General features: G+C 36.9%; 1 protein-coding gene across 6 annotated transcripts in view; it reads left to right on the top strand.

The window, feature by feature from the left end:
- The window catches only part of CBLB (Cbl proto-oncogene B), a 136,112-nt gene that overhangs the window by 60,533 nt on the left and 61,724 nt on the right, over nucleotides 1-13,855 (top strand). For all 6 annotated transcript variants that reach the window (XM_064467902.1, XM_064467870.1, XM_064467878.1 and 3 more), the window contains exon 4: nucleotides 8,285-8,431. In XM_064467902.1, coding sequence (XP_064323972.1) covers nucleotides 8,285-8,431 — 147 coding nt within the window. The remainder of the gene's footprint in view (nucleotides 1-8,284; nucleotides 8,432-13,855) is intronic.

The raw sequence follows: 13,855 nt of genomic DNA, 5'->3' as shown, positions 1-13,855 counted from the left end.
ATATTCCTTCCCCTTGAAGAAGGCTTTGGAAGATGGTGAAAGCACGCTAATTGCTTCTTCCTTGTTTCATATTAATTCATTCATGTTTTTAAAGGTTTTAAGTATTTATGTATTCAGTGACTTAATTCAACTTTTCAAAAATAGGATTAAACTTGTTCCTGAGGATTTCTGTGACAGCTTCAGTTTCATTTAGAGATGCAGATATTTGGCTTTACACTTAAGTCAGTGTTCAGTTAATAACATTGGATCTTGGTAGACAAGAACACCTACAGGAGGAGGATGGAGGAAGCAGAACAGTGCTAAATAACATGTTGATACTGATAAGTGGAATCGTAGTGCAAAAGCAACTGACTGTTAAAAAGTATCAAATAAAACTAAACAAACCAGTGTCCAGCTCCATTTTTTTAATCTCTCTACATATCAGATTAATTACGTTAAATCATGTGTTCTGTAAGGATGATATAGTAGCTCAATTAAAATTTTCAATAGTAGAATCAATACATTTGTTAACTCTGAGTTTATGTTGCTACTTAAAATGTAATAGGATTGGGTATCTTTTGCAAAGTATTTATACTTGTAAATATTAAATGAGTTTTTTAAAATTTCTTTCCATGAGTAGCAGTCTCTAGGGTTTTTTTTTTTTCTTTTTTTGTTACTTCTGTCCTTTTGCCTAAGTAAATAGAGTAACTATTTATGGGGGAAACTTATTAGATCTTTAGCTTGTCAACACACCTTTTTTCATTTTTGACAACTTGCATTCTGCTTTATGCAGACTGCATTTTCTTTATTGTTTTGATTCCTGCTAACACTCTTTGTGTTTTCATTTCATGGATATATTTGTTACCTTGTATCCCTGAGTACTAGTGAGAAAAGAGGTTAAATCGCTATAGGAGTACCTTGAGATATTAATCTGTTCTGGATAACTGTCCTTTGGGCAGAACTGGAAGTGGTGACATTTTCAAAAGGTGGGCTGTGAAGCCCAGCTGATGAGAGCTATTCATGATTGCTGTTGTGTGGAGTGTTTGTTTAGCAAAAACCAAGTGTAATCTTTGGCTAGAACTTTGCTTAAGAGATGTTGGTGGGTACAATGGCATGCCAGTTCATAAATGAAAGATCAGAGAGAGTAGTGAGTGGACAGACTCATCAGTTTGTAGAGAGACTTAGATGTGGAGAAACCCTGGCCATCTTCCTTCCCTTGTGTTTTTGTTCTGTTTTCTTTACTGAGCTATTGCATATTATGTTCGTCCTTTATTTTTGCATAAATAGGGCGGCAAATGCCTACTATAGAAGCAACAACAGCTGATAACCAGTTTTGAAAGATGGAGTGAAATTTTGAATTTTTCAAGCATTGCCTTCTATTTTTATACCCTAATGGCCTTTATAAGAATGAAAGGAACTAGACCGCTGGCGGAAGGTGGTATATCAAAGTAAAATGATTTTTAAGCAAAGGAAAAGGAAAAGTCAAGGTGACATTGGGCTCAACTTTGTTTTCCCAAACATCCTTGCCCAGATCTTACCCAAAGTCTGCCATTTTTTCCTTCTGGCATCCATTGTGAATAGCACAGCTGCAATAGACTTTCACAATACTCCTTGTATCTGTCAGAAAGAGGCTGATGGAGAGACATTTAAGGGAAGGTACTGCTTTCCTACTCATGATCAGCTCAGCTTCTCCCAGGATTCATGGAAAAGTAGTAGCTGCCTCCAGCTGGTTTCTTACAAATTTATACTTGTTTTTCATGTTTAGCATGTGATTAATTTAATTATTGGATGAACCTCACGAAGTTTAAGGCAGGTGTGGTTTTTTTTTGTTTTGGGTTGTTTTTTCTTTTAATGGGCTCACAGATGAGGAGTACTAAAACTCAGCAAAATGAAGTTACCTGTCTGTGTTCCTTCCATGAGTCAGGGGCACAAGTAGGAAATAGAGCTCATGCTTATTCTTAGTCCTAGGAATATTTCATCCTAAGAATAGGCCTATATACTTTGGTCCCTGAACAATGCCCTGCCCTTATATAGCTTTTAAAAATAATTATTGTAGAGATACAGAGTTGAGCTGATTGCCAAATATGATGGTAGACAGTTTTTTTTCTCTGCAGACATGTTGACAGGAACCTTTGGTTTCCTTTACTTCCTCTGAAGTGTTAAGGCAAGCTCCATTGTTAAGACTTATCTGACTGTATTGTACACCTGTAGACAGCAGCATTGGGGTTGTTTTTTGTTCTGTTTCTTTGGTTTTTGTTCTTCCTATGTTTACTGTCTGTGAAAGGGGAAGTTCTGGAAGAGGAAGGGGGATAAAGGAGTCAGGCTATACTGAATTAGTGAGAGCGAACTGCTAGCAGCGTGTATCATTTTTAATCATGTTTCTGTGCCTTCTGGAGATCATCAGAAATTCACAGGTTTCTTCAGAATTTTTTTTTCATGATTTGTCCTGAATTTGGTGCATTCCAGTCTGTGTCACTTGTCAGTAGTTAATGGCAGAGGTATAATCTGTCAAGGGGCTTTATAAGCAGCTATGATTTTCCCCATGGTGGCAAAATACAAACAGGAAATAATTTGGAAAGGGCTTTTTTTTTTTTTTTTTTTTTAAACAAAGTGGAAGCCTGGGGCACAAAACATAAATGTTGAACTCTCAGAGAGCAGAGTGGAAGAGCTCGGAACATGGGTCTCCACTTCCCTCTTTGGACCTGAATCAGAGGACTTTATTCTGTCCCTTTGAATTAGTAACATGTATTTTGTAGGATCCCTGTGTTTTACTGCAACTTGAGCATATGGATCAAAAATCTGTTTTGAATATAACTAATTATGTGAAATGAGCTCTGTACATATGCTTTGGATTTTGAAGCTTTACTATTTTTGGGGGGTGGATTTTAAAATTTAAAATAAACAATTCACCTTACAAAGGCATTTCAGACTTTCTTTCATCTTAGTTCATAAGCAGTTATGATTTGCAGTTTTGCCAGCTAACAGAGCTGTCTTTGTACAATTATTCTGAAGAAGAATTGTAGAGTAATACAATTTAGTAATAGTCTGGTATACTTTTGTGGCAGATCTATCTGGAAAATATTCTTAGCTGCCAAATGGATTTTATTCTAGCTCTAAAGACTGGGTTTTTTTGTGCCAGGGGATTGAGTTATGTAGTATGAGCTTGGGAAGTTGATGTATTGTTTATTACAGCAGGTTGTTGTTTAACAAAGTATATCTATGTGGGTGCAGAAAGATTAAACGCTTGCTAGATGCAGTGAAGAAGGAAATCCAGCAGTAACCTAATTTTTGGAATGACATAACTGCAGAGATATACAGTCTGACTTCTTTTCTACACTATGGCTTTTTTCTAGAAATATGTATAGTTGTAACATAAAAATAATTGTTTTTCGTGGGACATAGTGATATACAAGCATGAAAGAAGGAATGATATACACGTCAGTATGTAATCAGGTTTATGCATTTGGAAGTCGTTGCATGAGATGTAAGTACAGATTGCTAAAATGACTTTGTCTTGGTTATCATCTGTGAAATCCAGTAATTATGAAGGATCAGGGCACAGATGTATGCTCTACTTTGTATATTTATGTATATACTGATTCTGCCAAGTGTATTTTTTTTTGGAGCTCTCCAAGTTTGGAGCTCTGAGTATTTTACTCTGTTCATCTGCGTATGCAGGCAGTAATTTCAGGACACAGGTGTTCCTCCCACCTCATCAATCAGGCCAGTGGCAGAAAGGATGTGACAATGCCTAATTCCCTATCCGGTTCTGTTTGCTAGACCATATTGCCTTCCAAAAAGTAAAATTAGCTTTCATACAAGGATTACGAAGTTGACATGGCCAAAACTTATCTGTGTTATTGCATGCCAGTCGTGTTCACTTTCCTGTTTAATAGATCCAGGAGGGTAGGACTGCGTCAGACCTTCTGCTACTAGCTGCTGCTGCTCTGGATATAGCTAGGATGTTGTAATATTACCATTAGGAAGCCCTGTTTTCAAATCGCATATGACTGGGTATTTGAAAAGTCTTTCAGTTCTGAAATCTTTGCAGTATTCCCTAGACTGACCCTCCTCCCTGGAGTTGAAGAGAAAATTGATTCATATTATAGTAATTTACTGAAAAGTGATCAAACTCACAATTCGTGTTTTCAGGCTTTACTGTCTGTATTTTACAAAACTTGCTGATGAAGTATAACTCCAAAGGACAAATTAATTTTGAAATCAAGAAAATGCATCTTTCCTTTGATTAACCAAAAGATGTTTACTCTTTCAATAGACCTTTACAAGTTTATATTAAATGAAAATTAAATTTTTACTCTTTATATCTTAGGCATTCTGGGGTTAGTTCAAACCTTGCTGGTTCTTCAGTAAATCTGTCATGTTACAAGCATGTCTGGCAACAAATAATAGAGTATGACTGAAAAACTGGTGCTTCAGAAGTCAAGTCTACAAGGGGGTTGAACTGTATGGCATGAGTTTGAGTTGGCAAAAGAAAGTTAACAAAAGCTAAGCATGAATCATAGGAAGTACAAGTAACAGGTATTGAGTACATTGCAAATAATATGGAAGAGACCTACACTGTGCATTACATAAAGTGCATTTGATGCAGCATCATTTAGTGTTCAAATATTCTTAAATCTTACCACAGTAGCTGTTATATCGTGGAGAATGATCATCTTGGTTCAATTTGGTAATAAAGAGGCAGCATTGTTTGATTTTTGTTTCTGAAAGATAAGGTTTTCCTCATCAGCATGAAACCCATTCTCTCTACAGAAATAAAGGAGATGTTTGTGCTCTGTACCAGGCATAATACAGTTGAGGAAAGAAATCCCACCTCTAACCTACTCCAGGTTGCCAGTGAAAGCATATTATAATTTCAAACCCTGACGGCTGGCTGCCGAGGCATTAAAACCATTGTTACTCTGTAATTTGGATAACATTTTTTGAGATGTAGCACCAATACGACCTCTTGAGATGAGATTATGATCTCCCCTGCTAGAATCTAGTGAGTCAAAGGGTGTCTTCGGATCATGTATCTGCTCAGCTCTTCTGTGCCACTAGACTGCCCCTCTGCCACTACAAGAGTCTTCACTGTGACCAGGGGAAGAAAAGCCTGTGTTACGGTCAGAGATGCAGACCGAGTTGATAAAGATTGGTTTCTTTACAGTCTCGTGGTAGGAACGAGACCTAAAATAGGTGGCTCAGATCGGCTAGTCCTTTGGCTTCCATTAGGATTATTCACTAAAATGCTGAAGCTGATAGTCTTAGTTATTGTTTTTCACATAAATAGAACTTGAATACCTTGTCTTACATTTATGAATGGAAAATAAGATGGAAAATTTTTGGCACTGCTCCATCTTTATGAGGGGGAGAAAAAGGAATCATCCTAACTTAGAAAATGGAGCCACGCAGACTGCCAAGTGGATAAAGTGGAGTACGTGCTTCTTGAGATGCCCTGGGAAAGCCCTCCACAAGACAGCAAAAGTACATGTGCTAAAATGGATAGACATTGTCAGAAGAGTGAAATGCACAGGCAGGGAGAATCACTGGCCCACCCCAATGGCATCATCTCTGTACCTTGCATAATTCTTGAAAACCATTTCTGAAATCATTGAGCTTTGTATCTCTGTCTCAGTAAGTTACTGACATCTGGTATCACATAAGCATATCTAAGGGAAAATGGTGCAATATGTGCTTCACAATTCTACAGAAAATGTACGTAAGTGAAAAGTTAAGACATGATTTATCATGATTATTTGACACCGAAGGACTTGAGATAGTAATCTGGTACAGTAAGAGTCAAAATTAAGGAGGAAACACAGCTTCCATATACATAAATGAACAAGAGTTTGTCATTTTTTGCTGCACATACATGCTGTGAGGTATGTTCAGGCATAGATAAGCTTAGTTGGTTTCAAGTTTCAGCTTTGCAGTCCGATTAAAAATAAGGAACCTTAGTTTGATATTAAAACATTTTTTAATTGTTTATCCAAATACAAAAAAAAAAAAATTTTACTTTCTTCTTTTGTTTTGTTACGCATGTTGGTTAAAACAAAGTGTATTGATACACTCAGTGACTGGTGCTGTTCAAAGAGGGAAGGAACAGGCTTTGTGATTTAGATACAACCGTTTTGGATGCATTGCCTATACTGTGCATTTGCTGTTCAGCTCCTACCAGTTGTTGGTTCTGGTCACATAGTGTGTAGCTGTACCAAACAGGCGATGCCTGTGCATGGACGTGTGCATGCGGACACACACACACTCTCCCTCTAGGCAAGGAAGTGCCCCAGATGCCGCCTGTAGATGACTGCATCCCTTAGTTCACTACAGGACTCAAGCCTCAAGACTCCAACGAGCTCACTAGGTAAATTTGTACCTGAAAAGAACCCCTGCAGCACAGTACGTTGCTAATGTAGGCAGGTATATGGTGTACCAGGCAAGGGAGAGCTCTGTTCAAACTTGCACTGACTCATGTTCCCAGCTGTCCTGAGTACAGAAGGCTTCTTGCTTAATCTTGGGTCTAGGCAGGCTGCGGAAGCCACATTAAAATAGCTGTTGCTTGCTCTCTGCATCAGACTTGAGTTCTGAGGAGTGAAAATAATGAGGAACACGTATATGTAATTAAAGTATAAAGGAAATAGGAAGGGGGATAGCAAGGAACAAATGCAGAAAATAAGGAACAGTTGGGCATCATAATTATAGACATCTGATTATACTGTAGGAATTAAAGGACTCTGAAAGAATGAGTACTACAGCCATTCTGAATCTTGAGGGGAGGGAGCATGTATTCATCAGGGGTGGGTTTGTTTGTTAGTTATTTTGAAAGCATAAGTAATTTAAAACAATCTTTGTCATAGTTTTCCTGGTAGCAAAACCTATAGTAAAATCTGCAACACAGCTTCCATAGGAATCTCTATCATAAGTTGTTCACAAATTTAGTTAAAATAATTACTGCTTCAGTACTAAGTTGAGTGTTCTTTTAGGAAGACCCCAGGAAATCTGTTCAACTGTTTTTTTTGAGCTGTTGAGCATTCTGAAAGCTACTTGGTATGCATGTGTAAAGATCTATCTTACTCTTTTCATGTGGCTAGGGACTTAGAAATAAGTTTGAATTTATTTAAAATACTCTCTGTAAGCAGTTATGCATTACATGATTGATAAGCATTTTAGGGTGTTTTTCATTAACTTATTTGAGGCATTATTAAGTAGTGCCTGAGCTTGTGTGAGATGGATGGGCTTGACAGGTGACACTTCTAACTCATTAAAATACATAAGAATACAAATTCTTCATCAGAATCTGCTGCACCTCTGGGTGGTCTCTTTTTCATATATCAGGTGGGAAAATACCCTTTTTTACTGCAAGGATTATGTAAGGAATCTCCAGAAGGAAACTCTCATTAAGACAACTTCACTCTTCTCTTTCCTCTTTCCACCGTCTCCCACACATTTTTCCATACAAAAGGGTTATTTGCATTTAAGGATTCTATGCTCTTTGCACTATACTAAATGGGGTTTCTGTGCAAAAAACTAAATAGTTCTTGATTAACTGATACAAATCTGGAAAGCTTATGGAAGTGAGATGATAGCAGAGAAGTTTGATTTTTTTTGTTTTTGTTTTTGTTGTTTCTGATATGTCACAGAAAACTGACAGCGAGTTTTAACTGAAGAGAAGGCATTTTAAAAGGGAATAGGAAGTAGCTGCAGTAAGGGCAAGCTGGAAAGTATAAAAAGAATAAAAATGTCATAGGAAAAAAGAACAAACCTAGTCCTGTGCTGTGTTTTATTCTTCTAGAAACCTGGACTGAAATAGGTTTGATGTCACATATAAAATTATATTTTGAGCTTTTTGGTGTGGTTGTTTTTTGGGGGGTAAGGTTGGTGGTGTTTGGTTTTTTGGGGGGTTTGTTGTTTTTTGGTTGGTTTTGGTTTTTTTTTTTTTAATATATTAGCTGTCTAATTAGTATAAATTCCAGCTTCAGCAATGATTAAATGAAATAGAAATGCACAAACTTGACCTTTATGGGGATCAGAAATGTATCTGGAATATGCAGTTGACAAATCTGTTCTGTTGCTGAACAAATTATTTTATATTCCTGGAGACTTATGATAAATTCATCCTCAGAAGTGCATGGAGACTCAAACTACTGATTTGTATTTCTTTGATGTGTTTTCATTAGAAAACAGTGTTTTTCTTGTGCGATTATTACACAAATATGCAGGATGTATGAGATACTGAAAGATTGATTCAATTTATTCAATTTTAAGGATTTGATGTGACTTTTTTTTCCCCCTATTATTTCTGCAGGAGAAACCTAACAAAGCTGTCCCTCATCTTCAGCCACATGCTAGCAGAAATCAAGGCTATTTTTCCAAATGGCCAATTCCAGGGTGATAACTTTCGTATCACCAAAGCTGATGCTGCAGACTTCTGGAGAAAATTCTTTGGAGATAAGTAAGTACTAACATTTTGCAAAATCCTTAAATCTTTCTAATCATAAGCATGAAAAAAAAAATTATATTTTCAAAAATCCAAATAATGGTTCTAAGTATATGGGTGGGCATTTAAAAAGTAATTTCATGTTCCAAGTTTTAAAATTGGCTCAAATTGCTAAATTCATTATTAACAATTTTTTTTTTCAATGTTGTAATTTCCTCAAAGAATGAATGAAAATGTATGGGCAGGTCTATCAAGGGCACTTACATTCAATCATAAATTAGACTACATTGCATGAAGTTTATTAGTTCCATTCTAGGGTGAAGATAGTACATTGTTTTCATAATGTACATGGCAAATCATGTCCTTTCATATTTTTTAATATATATTCTACAAATAATAACTCTAGCACCTGAATTAGTAACTTTATACTGGTCTCATGGACAGTATGTTTCCTTATCCCATCTTTAACTTCATAACTACTACAATATTTAGTGGCTTTTAAGTAATTGAAATTATGTTTTTATCTGTTATTTTCAAAGCTTTTTCTTTCCTACAACTGTGCTAGCTATAACGTAGTCACGGGGGACTAATGCTTCCTTTTGCTCAAGTTCTGTTACAGAAAGAGATAGAATAACTGGAGATATGTTGGAAGGCTTAATCAAAAACAGGTTTTGGAGAAACTTATTGTTCAAGAATGGGTCATAAAAAGAATGCTAAGTGTGACTTGTAGATACGTGATTAAATCCTTATAGCAAATGCAATATTGAAAATGTAAAAGCAGGCGGGTGTGGGGTTTTTTGTTTGTTTCTGGGAAACAATTTCATTTATGATACAGATACAGGCTCATAGAAGATGCATAGCTTCATCACTTTCTCTTATGGAATGTTCATTAACATAACAGTGACATAAGAGGGAGGATGCAAGAGGTTTGTATATTTTACAGTGTAATTTAGCAGTCATTATGGTCATCAGGTCTGATATCTGGCACAATGTAGGCCATAGCAAGTCACAGAACAATTCCTGCAGCAATCTGTTACGTTTTCTGAGCAAGGGCAGCTCTTTAAAATAAGTCTTCAATTCTTTACTTAGAATACCAGCATAGTAGGTTGGCACTTTTGCAAATTAATTTTGTTCAGTGTGAATTTACAACAGTTTCACTTCCCTTTTTTTTTTCTTTTTCTTTTTTCTTTTTTTTTTTTTTTTTTTTGGTGCTAGTCTAAACACATTAACTGCTAGCTTCCAGCTTTCTGGTTTCATTATAATGTTACCTGGTAACTTCAGTCTTCTAACAAATTTCTTTCCCATGTAGATAATGTTAGAGTGTGGTCAGTTTGCTATATCAATCTTCTTTTTGTTAGAGGAAACGAATCTGACCATCTTTTGTGTTACCCATTTTAATGTGAATATGATCTTCAAAACACCTACAAAAGTTCAGATAACTTTATATGAAGCATTCGTTTACATGATGTAGAGGTCTCTATCAGATAAGGCTTTTACAAAACATGTCAGTCAAAAAGAGGAGCTTTGAAAAAATGACTAATGATCGTCTTTGATCAGTGTTTCTGTTTTCTCTTCCCCTCTTTCTGCCTTTTGCTTAGCAAGTCTCAGAATTTAAATCTCCTCATGGTCCTTTTCTTATAGAATCTTCTGTTGGTCTCTGTCCTTGAATGACCTTTACCAGCTGCCTTGATCACAGATTGCATTTCTGTCATTGGGATTTACAGATCTCATCTTCTGCCAGCTGCTGTTTCTTTCTATCATTTCATCTTAACCAGTTTCATCAGCTTCCCTATTCACTATCGTGTTCCTCTCTGTATTTCTCTACTAACTTGTACTTTCCGTGTGAGATTCAAGTGCTTCCCTTCACGTTTCCTTCCAATGGTCTTGCCAGTTTCATGTGGGAGATGGCACAATAGATAGGTACTTGAGGTGTCATATGGTAGGAAACTGTAACCTATTAATAAGTTTTCATCAGAACAAGGTTGGTAAAAAGAATTTTTCAGCTGCCTCGGTCCATCTGAACAAGGTAGCTCTATCCATGTCTTTCTGTTGTTCACACTTGACTCTTCGCTCTCCTGACTCATCCCCTGGAGCGCTTCTTTCTAATCCTTGTCAGGGCCCCAGGTCTCTTGCCATGCCCTTTTTTAGGATTTGGTTCCCCCCACACACACACACTTATGTGAATTTCTTCATAAAATGCAACTTTAAATATGATATCTCTATACTAACCCTCTGACCTCCTCCCCTCTCCACCCATATGTACTTTAAAGGGGTGTGTGTGTTTGTTTTTCTGGCGTGTGGGGTGTTTGTGGGTTTTTTTGTTAAAGTGTCCATGCACAAAAAACCCTAAAATGCCTAGGAATCAAGGCAGTTTGGGGATGTCCAGTTAATTACATATGTAACCTTGGTCATCTAGTATAGCCTGGAAGTTTTTTTAGTTCTGTCTTGTCAGGTGCTTTACTTTCAGACTAGGTAAACAACCACTGCTATTAGTGTTCCTAGCTCTGTTATAATAAACCAAAGCTGTTCTAGTTACCTGTCTTCTAAGCAGTGAACAGTTGATCTGTTCTTGGCAGCCTTGCCATTATCTCAGGTTTAGTTAATTGGGCTTAACTAACTGTGAAACATGTAACAGCATGTATGTCAAATGAACAGATGAGAAAAAGGTTTATTTGGCATTATGTTTAATCTCTTCATTAAACAAAATGCCTGAAGCTTTTAAAACATTAATTATTTTCTAATCCATTTAGAAATATATGGCAGGTATGCCTGTGAGCCACATCTTTTACAATGGGCCTGTTATGACAAATTAGTTTGCAAATATGCTAGTATCACTTCCCTAGAAGCAGAGCCTGCATAAAGATTTTGGGTGTTGCAGGCAACTGATCTGAAACAAAAACCTGTTTCTAACCCGACCACCTAAAGATAGGCCCCTGGGACTATCTGAAACCTCCAACTCTGGTTAGGTATGCAGTGCAGTGAAGGAGCGCAGGGAGGAACTGTATTGTGTGTTCCCTGGCTGCATCTCTGTTTTATAGGGCAAGCCTGGACTCTTCACTTGTTTGCAAAAAGCAGCCCTTACTTTGAGGTCACTAAGTAATGCTGATCAAGGTTAGAGCATAAATAAAAAGTAAGTTGTGCTGTGTCTGAGCTTCTGATGGGTAAACTGTAGTACAAGAAATACTTCTGTTGCATTGTTTGATCTCATTGGAAGGAGGGAATTGGAACTATTAGATTAATTTATGATTTTTTTTCAGCATAATAGTATCATAAAAATAATCTTCCTGTTTCTACACATAATGAATTGGAAGCTTTTATATAATCCATTTTCTGCCTCGATTTCTAAAATGTCATTTTTTTTTTTCTTTTTTAATTTTAAATACTCTAAAGAGCAAGAAGGAAGTCAGTAGCCATTTACATTTTTAAGTCGACTCTTTGGCTTTCAATTTTTGAAAATGCGACCTACACTTCTGCTTGCAGAAAGCTATATATTATAATTTGCTGAGGAATAAAATCCAAAAGATGCAATTTCAAAGAGCCCAGTTTGTAGTTAAAAAAAAAAAAAGAAGAATAAAAGAAAAAAGTGTATATCTGATTTCTTTCACTGCTCTTCCCCAATGAATGGGGACCTTCTAATTTGGTTGGTTACATTTGTCTGTCTGAACACTTGCAGCAAAATTGTGCAGCTGTAACTAAGTTTATTCATCCCATTATTAGTAAGTATCATAGGATGCCGTCATTCTTTTTGTGTTTAAAGTTAGTCAGGTGTATGCTCGTGTTACTTCAAACTCATTAGCAAAACGAATGGCTAGGCTAACTGTTTCAAGTCTTAGATGATCACACATCTAGCTGCTCTTCGAATATCTGTAGAAAACACAGAAGTAGAACTCAGCAAGCAATCTGAATGGCTCCATCAGAGCAATGCGCTGAGGTAACTTCACATGTTCATGTACCTCCTCAACTTTTGCATTTCTGGTACACCTCTACAAAACTTCAAGATAATCTCAGTAGCTAGAGAAGCTTGGATGGGAGAGAATGCTATGGTGCTTGTGAGAGCAGCAGGTACGTTGATAATGGGAATCATCAGTCCTCACATAGGCAGAGTGCAAAAGGAGTAAATAGTCAGAGCCCTTGCAATTGTGAGGTTTTCCTGTATTGCATGTTTCAGAGGAGAAGGGCAAACCTTGGAAGTGATGCAATGTTTGGAAGGGATCTGGAGAGGCTAATGTGGGGTTTGGGAGTGTATAGGGAGAAGTGATAAATCAAGGTGTGGATAATGAGATTTTGAAGGAGAATACGGGCAATAGCAATATGGCAAAGGAAGCAATGGAGGAATTGTTTTCTCTGCAAGGGCAAAGTAAAATATGTATCCAAGTTAGGGGTAGATGAGGATGTCAGCAGTGTCAAATTAGAAGGCCCAGGGTGGTTTTGGTGTATTAACTTTGTCAAGGAAGCTGACAGAAAAGCTATCAGGGAAATGAGGGGAATAGAAGGAACTTTGGATTTGCTTTATGAAAATAAAAATCAGGAATGAGTAAGAACTTTCCAAAGGCTGAATGACTGGAGTAGGCTGAGAATGGAGCTCTCTGGCATATTCACAGACTATGAGGAGGAAGAGAGCCTCTTAAAGAAAATAAAAGAGCTGGCTGACAAAGAACTAAGGAATAAATTGACACAAGCTTTATACCATGGTCAAGGTCAAGATTTTAGGTTAAGATCTGTACCAAGAAAGAGCAGGTGAAATTGAGAAGGTGTGATTTTTGATTTTGTACTACTGGAATACAGTTACTGGAGCAAGTGGAATTTTAGTGGAGTGAATCTTCACCCATGGTTTACCATTATAGTTGTGTTGAAGCAAATGATAGTTAAATGTACAGCTAAACAGTAATGTTAAATGGAACTGTGAAGTTGTATGGCATGTAATCAGCAGTTACATTTGTTTACGGATATGTTGGTAACCCCCAGTGGGTTGTAAATACGCATATAAGGCATAATCTGATAGCTTCTTCATTACCTGCGTTTTTATCACTGTATAGTGCTTGATGTTAATTTCCCCAGTTCCTCACTCATTTTAATATCACCTTACATCTTTTACTAGTTTTCTGTTCTGAGCAAAAATGTGCAAAATACCACTGGGAGCGATCCTGAACTGAGGAGGGGAGTGGGCGGTATGACCTAACAGATCTTTCCAGCCTCTGAATTTGAAAGCTACATTGAAGTCATGCAGGGCTTTGTAACTATTGAAATTTGAGATTTGTGGCTGTCTTCGTGTTGCAGAATGAATGGGCAGTGAAATGTCAATGTTCTTAGATCTTCAATTCTCCATAGTTCTGCCTTTTATTTTAACTTTTAAGGTTTTACTCTTCATTGTGAAACCTTAAAAATTTGAAAGCATTTGTGTTATTGTTGTCAGATAAATTGATTTCTCCTCCCCTTTTA

Source organism: Phalacrocorax carbo, chromosome 1 (genome assembly GCF_963921805.1).
Source record: "Phalacrocorax carbo chromosome 1, bPhaCar2.1, whole genome shotgun sequence".
Taxonomy (NCBI): Eukaryota; Metazoa; Chordata; class Aves; order Suliformes; family Phalacrocoracidae; genus Phalacrocorax; species Phalacrocorax carbo.
This window is presented reverse-complemented; position numbering and strand designations above follow the sequence as displayed.